This window comes from Barbus barbus (assembly GCF_936440315.1).
Source record: "Barbus barbus genome assembly, chromosome: 20".
NCBI classification, from domain to species: Eukaryota; Metazoa; Chordata; class Actinopteri; order Cypriniformes; family Cyprinidae; genus Barbus; species Barbus barbus.
Window position 1 is genome coordinate 9530317 of NC_136748.1, and position 12234 is coordinate 9542550.

The window sequence follows — 12234 nt, forward strand, 5'->3', positions numbered from 1 at the left end:
TCTTCACTGAATGTTGCGCGTTGCAGCGAGCATCGCGCACTGGCTGAGCATCAAGCGCAAGAGGGACCACACTAGCCAAGAGGATGTCAGAGCGGAGAGAGAGAGAGAGAGAGAGAGAGGTGGAGTTGTTCAAGGTAGTCTTCCTCAACAGGCTCGCGCGAGTTCACTCCTAGACCTGCAGTGTAGACAAGACAAGGCGTGGACAGCCTATCCCACAAGGATGTATGCCAGGAGCGCATGGATCATTTGTGGATTGTATGGGGATCTTGCATGCTTTAACGAGTCTCAAAATTTGGATGTATGATTTTATACGCGGCAAGTAGCCTAATTTGGAACAGAAACCGGACGATCTAAATGAGTCAACAGTTGGATGTGCCTGAGAGGGAACCTTTGGATAAGACCATGACGCTGCTTTGGAATCAGAGAGGACCATCTGTAAAATGACTCGGAACTCCAGAGCGCTGCGATGACTTCTCCACGTTTTCTGTAAACTGGGCGAGGAAATATATCCACAGCTGCACAATGGATTTACAAAACTCTAACGGGTCATCTGGGTCGGACAAGCAGAAGCCCAGTCTGATTGACCTGGGGACGTTTTTCGTGGACGCTGACATCATTTTTGGATTTACTAGTCATCTGTTAAAGCGAAAAGCCAAGGTAAGCCTTTGAGAAGGGACACACGACTCCACAAGTTGACTCATTTAGAGCTCAGCAGATTCCACGTGGGTTGTTTCGCTTAAAAAATATTGTGCTATTTAAAGGCTATGCTATTTTTGGGTTCGCAAATATGAATACTAAGTTTTCATTGGTTATAATGTATAGCGGTTTTTCATTTCAGCACCACGAACAGCTCTCATCCATCAATTGCGCTTTTAGCAACTTCCCTAAAAACATCCAAAACACATTACATTACAATACAGTAAGTAAATCAGATAAAGCCCTTAATTTTGAACAATTTTCATCCGATAGTGAACACTGAGTTGGATTAAAAGTTTCTCAGCGATCATATGATTTTATTAATTTAACTCAGTTATAAAAATGTACTACAACTAAGTTGAAGTGTTTTGTTTAAAACATGAAAATAAGAAAGACTTTAAGGCAAAACATCAGTCTGATGAGTTAATAAACCACTAATAAGGTGCACACAAACAGACAATAATGTTCACATAAAGGTTCTGAAACTGTCTTTTAGAGATTAATTCATGAGTCTATAGGTTACAGTTATACATCACAAAAAGCTAAATGTCTGTCAGCAGATTCTGCAGTTTTCTTCGCCCACGTTAATCGGTCCGTTATTGATGGTTTATTGGACCAGTTGCACTGTCACAGACAAAGGACTGAATGAGTTTTTTATTTTTTATTTTTTTGAGGCGGGAGATTGACAGTATTTGGGTGGCAATTTAATGTCACGTAATCGCATCATATACATAATCAACATAAAATATTTAGAGATGAGTAATTAAATATTCAAACATTCCCACATTTTTTGCAAACCGAAAGGTTTGTTAGATGCAGTTGAGGTAAGTACCAGAGGGTGGCGCCAGAGTTATAAGCAAAAGACTCCAACAGACCCGCAATCTCAGTCAACACAAGTGAACTGTAACATAAAAGATGACGTAATTTATGTTAGAAGCTCTTTTTTGTTTATTTATATATATTTTTTCAGACATACAAATTGGAAAGATGAGTGCACAGGCTGTTACTTACAATAATACCAATAATACATTTTAATTTTTTTGTAAATTATGAACCAGACCTGCAGTCATGATTTCAAGCAATTTTTCTTAGTTCACCTCTTATTACAAACACAGAATTAATTAAACTGTGGATTCGCTAATTCATTGAAATCAATTTTATTTTCACTTTTTATTTGTGCAAACGCAGTCGAAACTCTGAAACAGTGTCTGAATAGCTACTGAGCGCTCAGCTCCACCCCTCCAACCAAGTGACCGAGCCGCGCACATTGACAGCAGTCAAACTTCACACCCGCGTACGCGCGTCGTCATGGAACTAAAGCAAAGCAAAACTTCACGGGAATTGAGTTGTGCCTATTCCTTTGCGCTCCCACTGACTATCCATGAACGCTGTTCCTAAGTAGGCAGTTCCTAGTAGGCAGATAGATACGCAATAAAGTGCACTATATGTCCGCGTTTTGATAATTTATACCGAGATGATGGATTTAACACAGGGTAATGCGCAAGGAGCGTTCCAGATCAGCCGGTCAACTGTAAGTCCTCTAATAAACAGCTGATGCAGAGAAGTTACAGTATTCTATCTGAATTCCCAAGCTTGCTGTTTGAGCATTGTTGTTGAGTAATTTGCAACACGTTTAGAAAGTTTAATCACACCTTTGTGTTACGTGTATTAAAAAAATAATAAAGCAACATATTTTGTTATTATAATATAATAAACAATTAGTAATATGCAATTTAGTTATTAGACATATGAGTCTTTCTGTATCTTGACTTTGTTGTCTTTCATAAAGGTGGAAGGCTGTTCGAGTGGGGAGTCTTCTCTCTCACTTGAGCTAAACCCGAGGAAGAGACTGTCAGCGGAGGAGGAAAGGTGTGCCAGCAGACCCCCACCTGAAGGCGCAGGAGCCGTGATCCTCTCTGAATCCGACAGGGAAGAGACTAAGCCAGATCTGTGCAAGCAATGTCAGATGACTATAGCTGAACTGAGGAGACAAGCCCTCGCTCTGTCCGACTCTGCTTCCTTTAAGGTCAGTGAGTGAGAAGCATTATTTCAGTGCCTTTGCAAATCAAACAAACACATCCAAGACAGGGGAGTTCAGTTGCTTTGCTATTTGTAGCATTTTTAGTACTAATAATGCTATCTTACAAGGAACTGTTTTGATTCATGCAACATTGCATGACTAAGAATCTTTTGTTAGTTTCAAGAAGCACTTGACTTTCACTTGAGCCTCAGAGATCTGGCAGTTCTCCTTGTTTCATTCTGTCACTCGGCTCTTTTCAAAGCTTTGTGAAAGCCTCACATAAATCAGATGCATTGAATACCACTTAAAGGCCATTTTGTGTAAAATTTCACGATATGATGAAAAGTTGACACAAATAAGCCCTTTCTTTGTAGTTTTATGACTCCCTTATCAGAAAACTGATATCCTATTCAGGCTCCTTTTCACAAAGTTCACCAAGTCATCAAAATGTTAATCTTTTTACTCTACTGGCACAGAGAGCAAATATTTCAATGACCTCTTTTTCAAACTATAGGCTTTGCTGCACTTTAGAAACCATCAGTAATGCATTAGGAAATAAATATAGGCTTGAATAAAATTGTGATCAACACAAAATGCTGTTTGAAATGCTCATCGCTGGATGTTTGGTTTATGGTCAAAACAGTGATGAAACCTCATCAAGTCTTGAGTGGGATGATTGGAGTGAGATGTGAGAAGCTCAGCTGTGTGGCACAAAGTGTCCCCATGCTTGCCAATGCAGAAAGTGGATGGGCATGATGTACAGAGAGCAATCTGGATGAAAAATTAACTATTAAAGTACCACTAAATGTACTGAAACAAAGTCTTGTCTGAAATGGAAATTCATCTGGAATTCTTATTAACTTTGAGGTTACATTTCTAGTGCAGTAAATGCTGTTTAAGCAAAATAACATGAGCAAGATTGTTGATGTCGATCTCAATTCGATCTTAATTTTGAATGAATTGCTTGCGTGAATGATTCAATGACTTATCCATCAAAACAGCAATTTTGGGGTTTCTGAATTAGATAGATAGCACCACCTTAATGCCAGTATTCAAAAGTTTGGCTTTGCAGTTCTACTTGAATCTCACAAAAAATCTCACACAAATTGAAACCGTCCAGATCGCCACCCTTGCGTTTTGTTTTGATGAATGCTGGTAAACTGAAGCTACAAAACCACTCGCCATTGTTTGTTTGGAGTGTTCGCAGTCTATCTGCTCATCCTACAGCCAAGAAATTTCTTTTTTTCTCACAACAAAAGTTTTTCAACAGCTTTTCTTACTTTCACACACTGTATTCACACAGTATGTACGAGTGCCAGTCTCTGAGAGTCTGTGGACAGGGGAGGGGGCTATTGGAAGTGGCCCATTGTTTTGGGAAACAATGCTTATCTCCCCCCTTGTCCGTCGACATTGGGGGGAGAAACCAGTTGAGCGGACTCGCTGCTCAGTCTGTGGAGGAAGTGCAGACCCAGTTGACCTTCATCATGCATTGAAAGTGTTCCTGTATACTCCTCACCAAATTCCCACCACAGTTAAATATAGGCTGTCGACTTTTTATTGTTGTCTGACTTGCTGCTTGGGTTAGCCTCAGGTTTTCCCCCTCCCTTCGCTTTCTTTTGTGGTTGTGTTTCAAGAGAGATCTCATGCTTAGGTAGGATTACAAGCCCTCCGGTTTGCTTTGAACCCCCCCTCAAGTTCTCTTCTCTCCAGGTTACCTCAGGGAATAAAGAGAGGGTTTTTGTGTGGGTGTGGGCATCTATGTTGCAGGATGCGTATGACCTCGTCCCACCCCATGATGTGTTATTTGGTTAGTGCTTCCAGAGCTCGCTAATATACTCACTCGTTCTCATCAGCGCTGGTTATCTGAAATCATCACAAGTTTGGCTGCCCTGTTTCACTTTCTGGCTGTTTGCCCTGTGTGGTCCGCTCCAGGTGTGGGGGATAAAGCCATGGGGTCAAGCCAGAGAGGTTACGCCTCTATCGGCCCCACTGCTGATGGCTTAATGAGACTCTGGAAGCATTGGCCATGGGAGTCCTGCTTTCCCTGCAGTTGGGAAAAGAAAGGATGCTTTGTCCAGCCGGAGATGTGTGGTGGATACCTGACCTGAACTTAGAGACTCAAGCGATATGGTTCTAGATGAGAAGCTACAGAGGGTTACTGTTTATCGGCTTCTACCAAAGTGTGGGTGGCCTGTAGGCTTAAATTGGTTGAATTTTCATTATTCTTGATTTTCAAATGTGATTCACACCTGGTTCCCACTCACATGTTCATTATGAAAATTGCTCTCAGTTTGCCGGTAAAGTCTGGGAACCGCAGCACTCAATAAGTTTCAGATATCAGGCTGCCCTAATGACCCAGCTGCACTTCACTGGTTCATAGTAGAGCTCATTTATCCTCGGCCAGCATGTGTTGGCAAGGAGCACTGGCCTCTTAGTCAATTATTTTTGTGTAATTGCCGAAATGTTTTTTTTTTTGCAATTGAACAGTTCAGTGGCAACATTCAAGCAGGCTTGCAGAGCCAGACTTTTTTTTATCTATCTATCTATCCATCCATCCATCCTCACACTCTCTCTTTCTCTTTTACTACTGACACATTTATGATGTTGCATCTTTAAACTTTCTTTAAATAATTCAAATATTCAAATCCACTTCAATTAATCCTTTTGTTACGGGGCTGACGAGACGTGAGACATGCGGATCCATATGCAAAGCTTTATTATTAAACATGGTCAGAAACAGGCAGGGTCAGACAGTGGCAAACAGGTATGGCAAGGGCAAGACACAGCAATCCGTGGGTCAACGATCGGCGAACAGTATCCAAAGGGGCAAGGCAGAGAGATAATCCAGAAACGAAAGCAATAATCCAAACGGGGAGCGAACACAGTCCAAACGGCAAGGCAAAGGGGTAAATCCAGAAAACACGGGCAGGGTCAGACACGGAAAGGAAAACAAGGCAAGGCAAGGCAAGGCAAGGCAAGACTATGAAAACTAGGAACGCTTTGTAAGGTAGCAGGCTAACAATACTCGGCGGTGAGCAAGAGCAAGTCCCAGGCTTAAGTAGAGAGTGGTGGTGATTGTGAAATGGTGATCAGGTGTGGGTGTGATAATTGAGAACAGCTGTGCGTGATTAGGGAGTGCAATGGATGGTGGGAAATGGAGTCCAATGTGCTTGTGAGTGAAAATAGTCACTGTGGTGAACGGGTGACCTCTGGTGGTGAGCAAACTGAAGTGCATGGCCAGGATTCGTAACACCTTTAATTAAACTTATTATTGTTTACACAATAAATACAGCTAATTTTTAGCTATTATTTTTTATGCTTTAATGCAATTTAATACCATTTAGACTCATTTAAACTTATTAACTTATTAAAACAATAACACAACAGTTGTAGTCTGCAAATGGATTTGATGGCACAAAATTCTCAGATTTCAGCAAATTGAATGTTATCCTTAAAAGTGCTCAGTCCAGCAACCCTGTACCTTCCAAAGGGTGTTCTATGAAAGTTTGATGCTAATATGCAAACTTTGGGTGAATCTGTGAAATGTGTACGTTAAAAGTTAAACTAAATTTAATACGTATGTAACATTAAGAGTAATCATGTTATGAACTGTAATGTGATTGTGAATATGGATAAACTGAAAATCAACCTTGCAGGTATTTAAGTGCACAAAAACAACCTTTTCAGAAATGAAGTTCTCATTGAAATGTTCTAAAATGTTAAAATTTGGGTTCCCTCCAGGAAATGCACGGTCAGCATCGCAGCCTGGCATGTGACAGGCCGTTTCTTTGTCATCTTCTGCCACGCACACGCTCGCAGGTGGCAATTAGTCTTTCTTCACGCCCCACAGCTTTTAATGGCTTCACTCTTTTTCACCAGGTTTGCTTTCAGCCCGCGCCATCCTTTGTTTTATTATTTATTACCAATGATTCCCTCGGCTGATATCAGTGAGGAATGGTCTCTTCTCTTCAAACAATAAAGAAGCTCTCTCCTCAGTAGTTCATTCACTTCAATGTCAAGGCACTTAACACCTGAACAATGCCTGAGGATGGAATGCCTGGACGCTTAACACAGGACAATGGACAAAGACTTCATTGCCTGAAATGATTGGCACTTAACTAGTTACAAAGCTCCAGCACATAATCACAATTTAAAAATGGCCAGCGTTAACTGTAAATCATATGTCCAGATACCCATTAACTGGTAAAAATGAATCTTAGACGTCTAACGTCAACTTCTTTCACTCCACTGGCTGTCCGTTTCGATTACAAGATCATTCAACAAAATTTAAGGCCATTCGCACCTGGGTTAGAACAATCTAGCAGTTTGGAATGTAGCGTTCCCAATCCCATTATTGTGATGAAGGACTACATGGTATATAGTATCACTTTTAATAAGATGAATATGCGCTTGGGGGCGGCCGTTATTTCATCTCCATTGTCCAAAGAGAGGCACTGAAATGGCTGTCATCAATTATAATAGCCACTACAGTTCTAAGGGTCTATAAGCTCTCTGTTGTGACATGTAAGAAGTTTAAAGTCCGTTCACCAGGCAGGTCGAAAACACCTGCACCCCTCCGTCCTTCAGATGCTGGGTGAAACCTTAGACGATGGTTGTAATGAGAATACTTAGCTCTCCTTTGCCTGAACTCTCTTGTGACCAGACCTCCTAAAAAACCCATGGGGGGATCATCTAAAGCAAAGCTAGGTGGATTTGCAGTTTGCCGTTTTCATTTCAAGCACTTATCCCCTGCAGCTGTGTGGCTATATGTGCATATGAGCAACATTGGGCTATGTGAAAGGTCAGTGCGTTAGGCTTTTATGGGATAAGAATCATAACCAAGAATTAAAATGGGTGGACTTCACCTGATTAGACTACAGTACATTGTCTTGGGCAATAAAGATGGAGATCATTCAGAGCGGTGGCCGGTTGTTTTATTCAATTGGTAGTTGCATAAGCCACTTAGATGTTATATTGCATGCCAGGGCTCAAAATAAGAATCATGAAAAATCTCTGAGGTGTAGATGGGCTTGAAAGGACATGACATTTTAAAACTTTTCCATTTTAAAAAACAAAATCTAGAGTTTTCCATGGAACCTTAGATGCCAAGAACATTAATTTTTAATAAGGTATCTTCTCTTTTAGAATCAAATGCATCCATAAGACTCATGCTGTCATGAGCAGTTGTTAAAATTATTAATTTCTTAGTTTGAAGAACATTTGAATAATCTGAGGAACATTTTTCCACTATAAAGAGCCTTTTGTGGATTCAAAAGGTTCCACGGGTGTTTTTATAGAGCCATAGATTCCAAGAATTGTTCTTTTAAAAATGTATTCTCTCTTTATTGAGTGAAGTGCATCAATAAGTCTCATGCTGTCATGCGCAGTTCTTAGATGAACCATTTATTTTAATAATCTGAAGAAACTTTTTCCATCATAAAGAACCTTTTGTGCATTGGAGAGGATGTTAAGGGTTCTTCACGGAACCATCAATGCCAAGAATGTTTATTTTAAAGAATGTATCCTCTCTTTATAGAGAGAAATGCGACAATAAGCCTTACGCTGTTGTGAGCTCATCTGGATTTCCAGGTTACTTTAAATGTGACTGCATGCCCAACGGCACTGCTCAAATGCTTATTCTGAGGACAATTATTTCCTCACACCCCTACCAGAGAAAAGCTCAAAGTTCTCACGAGAAGCGAGGCTGGTTGAAGCAGAGTTGAAGGCCTACTGGAAGTCCTGGTTAGACTTGCTTACTCCATTTCTTCACTCTCAACCCTGCAGGGGAAGTTTGCCTAGCACATGACACAGCAGTCACTATAAATCACTCAAATTTTATTGCCTTTAATAGTTTCTCATTCAATTCTGCTCCTGTGCACTTTTCTTGTACTTTCGAATGCTTGGAGTTTGCAAGAAATGCAAAGCTGTTGATCAGAACATAACAACAGGAGAACTGTGACGAAGCATGGGGGCGGATGGCATCTGTTTTCTCATTTTCACGTCAACCCTCACCTGATTCCTTGAATTGTCTTTTCGTTACGTATCTATAATGCTATTTGAAAGAAAAGTTTCAAATGTTTAATGGGTTAATGGAGTTTAAAGAAAAGGAAAAATCCTTTGAAAAATCTAGTTTAAAACAAGTTCTTAGAAATGTACATTTTGTATTTATATGTTGCTTTCATATGGTTAGGAATTTTAATAAAAGTTAACATTTTTAATTCATTTATTTTAACTGTTAACATTTATAATGATTTAATATAACAAAAGTTGCACTGGATGTAACTAACATTTTAAAATATATTTTACATAGTATTTCTTACAAATATTATGAATTCATAATTCATAAATGGTGTGGTTTCCTGCATGTTTCTGCATGTTGGTTGCAAATGCAAATGATGGCACCTGTTAACATGGCAGACTTTTCCCCCCAAATATTAATAAGCAGTGAAGCAGTTTTACTGAAATAAAGTATCGTATTTAATAATAATTTTATTATTTTTAAGAAGTTTTTCCTGAATGTAATATCAAGACTGACAAAAAAAATAAAAAAATAAAAACTAAAAACAAATTTTTATTCAGAAATGGAAAACATGTTCATCATAGAATAGTGCTAGTATGAATTGTATTTTATGTCTTTTTAACAATTAATTAGGTTCAACATCACTGACCCTAATGCAAATAGCTTTTTTCCCTAGAAATACCCCCCCCCCCCCAAATTATAATAATATAATTTGAAAAATGTACCCCTCATCCACAAAGACCTTGACAGCATGAGTTTGTTAACCGGTAGCGTTTTTATTCCAGACGGTGAGTGTGAATAGTATTTAACAACATGTGCCCGGAAGCCGCTGCCCCGGGTTCACTCACCTCACAGAGGTTCAGAACTTCAAATATGGAGATGGACGTTGTATGCATGCTTCTCTTGTCTTCCTCTTAACCTTTTAGCCCGACCCTAGCCATAGGAAAACCAGAATGTAAACCACAGGAAATGATCGGTTGAGAGAGCCAAGTACTGCATTGCATTATTGATGTTTACGCCATCTGATTCTCAATCAGTGAGTGTTTAAACTCACTGTTTGCTTCCAGGCTATTTCACTGTTAAGCTGAGTGCTCAGCTGATACGACTATGATACGCTCAATTCAAGCTTCCTCTATTTTTTTATTCTCACTCTCAGGCTTTTGATGTTGAAGCAAAGCACTTGTTTTGCATTTGTCTTTCTTAGGAAATGTATTGATGCTTGCTGATATATATGTTGTAAGAAATTATTAAGGAGTGCATTTGAATATTGAAACTGTTTTATGTAGATAATCAAGGCATGTTGTTTGAAGCTGTAAATGATTGATCTTAAACAAACTTGAAGTTCCTCTCTTGTCCTCTAGAGGCACATGGGCTTCTCTTTTAAATGCACCCTTGTACATTTTGAGCTGGTATTATCTTTTTCCAAATTTCTAATTTAAATTTTTTTTAAAATGTATCTACTGACATTTATTTTGGTATAGTTAAAGTGAAATGGTATAGTTAAAAAACAAAAGGCAGTAATATCTCTATCTATCTATCTATCTATCTATCTATCTATCTATCTATCTATCTATCTGTCTATCTGTCTATCTGTCTGTCTGTCTGTCTATATATATATAACTAGCTTACAATGACTTCAGTAAACTCTTTTTCAAAATATATTATGTATTTTTTAAATGTGAGTTAATTTTGAATAGCAACATTTTTAAATAATTTTTATTTATTTGAATAAATAAAATTACTTTTCTATTTTTTTTATGTTTAATATTTATCTTAATATGTATGCTTGTGCTATTTTAAACTCTAAATACCACTTGGTTGGATGCATGCATACTGATATTGCATTTATAGGTGTGTTTATTGTCAAAATAAGTTTGGGACCAAAAAAAACAAACCAAAAGGTAATATAAGACAGAACTATATAGAAAGAAAAGTGATTTCAAGAAGAGAGATGCGGCACCAGCTATGTCTTGTGGCACTGCAGGACGGTGTTTAAATTGTGTCAAAGCTCTTGAAAGTCTCTCCAGCCCCCCCTCAATTTGAGCAATGCTGCAGGATATGCAATGAAAATGATGTTAGAGAGAGAGAGAGAGAGAGAGAGTTCACACTGGCCAGTTTACAGCCATCTCTTCTCGTATTCTGTGTTTTATCCCAGGCTGCCAGCAGTGAGAGGAAACTTTTCAATGTTGTAGGGTGTGACACAGGAAACAGGCTGAAGAGGGCTTGAGCAGAAGGCTGTGTGTGTGTGTGTGTGTGTGTGTGTGTGCGTAAATGCTAGAGTACATTGGCATATGTTTGTTGTCAGAGTGTTTGGGAATCCACACATCTGAATCTTTGAGGAAGAACATCCAGGAACGTTCCAACCAAAGTAATTGCTATTCTCTGTCATTCCTCTCTCTGTCCAGTCCTGCCTGCTATTACACGAAATGTCAGGGCGACTGCAGGCTAACAGATAAGACAGAGGCATGTGGCATATCGCACTGGCTCTGAAGTTCTAGCTTTGAGCACATTTGGCCATCAGATGATCAGCACAATATTTCTTTGCCTTTGTACTCATAGGCTGAGTAAACTTTCAGCACAGGAAATAGAACTTTGTTATTTAATTCAGTTATTTTCAACTGGGTTTGCTTTAGAATGCAGATTTAATATTAGACAAAAAGTATTTTCATCCTCTCTAAAGCAAATTATTCACCTGACAAATACAACAAAACAACATGTCTCTGTATTTTGTAATGTTCAGATAACACTGTATAGAATAGAATAGAATAGAATTGAATTGAATAGAATCTTTAGTTGTCATCACACAACCACTGAAATTATTTTCAAATACTTCACATGATGTCATCATAGAACAGGGTTAAAGCAAATGCTTCTTCGATGGAGGAGTAAAAAATGCAATTGGGCTAGTTTTGGGCTAGTTTTGATTAGCAATTGGCCTGGTTTGTTTTCTCAGATCTGGCAACCCCAACTGCCTTTGAGCATCACAGCTTGCTCATGATGGCTCACTTCTCGTTGAAATTGTATTAGCAACTACACAACACCACCTTCATGTTAATTTTAATAACCCCATGCAATTAAAATAAAAACAGCATTGTGTTGTTTTTAATCCTCTGAATGAAAAGAGGGAAAATTCCCCTCCCCCAACAAACCGGCCTCTGACTAGCAATAACAAATACCTAAAATGCTAATGAGCCCAAACAAATGCGATTTGATAAATCTCTACCTCTGAAGTCATCTACAGTATATGCTAGTGTACCACTGAAAGTTGACCTTTTTAAAACTTTTAGTGCTTAGCACTTTAAGCAGATCCTGCAAATCCTCTCGAGTCCACCAGAGGGAACATTCACCAGAATAATAAGAAGTCACTTCCTTCCTCTTCTTTTTAATCTCACTAGAATTAAAATTACCTCCCTCTAATACACCGGGTATTGACTAGCAATAGCAAATAGCTAAAATGCTAATACATCCCTCAAAAAGTGATTGATTGTGAAGAACATGG

At 38.9% G+C, this 12234-nt stretch overlaps 1 protein-coding gene across 1 annotated transcript in view; it reads left to right on the forward strand.

Moving 5' to 3' along the window:
* Window positions 1-522: 522 nt before the first annotated feature.
* Window positions 523-12234, forward strand: part of LOC306886160 (kinesin-like protein KIF26A) — a gene marked incomplete at its 5' end in the record, with an annotated part of 97800 nt that continues 86088 nt past the window's right edge. The window contains 2 exons of the mRNA XM_079443065.1: window positions 523-657; window positions 2486-2722. Of these exons, the coding sequence (XP_079299191.1) occupies window positions 523-657; window positions 2486-2722 (372 nt within the window). The remainder of the gene's footprint in view (window positions 658-2485; window positions 2723-12234) is intronic.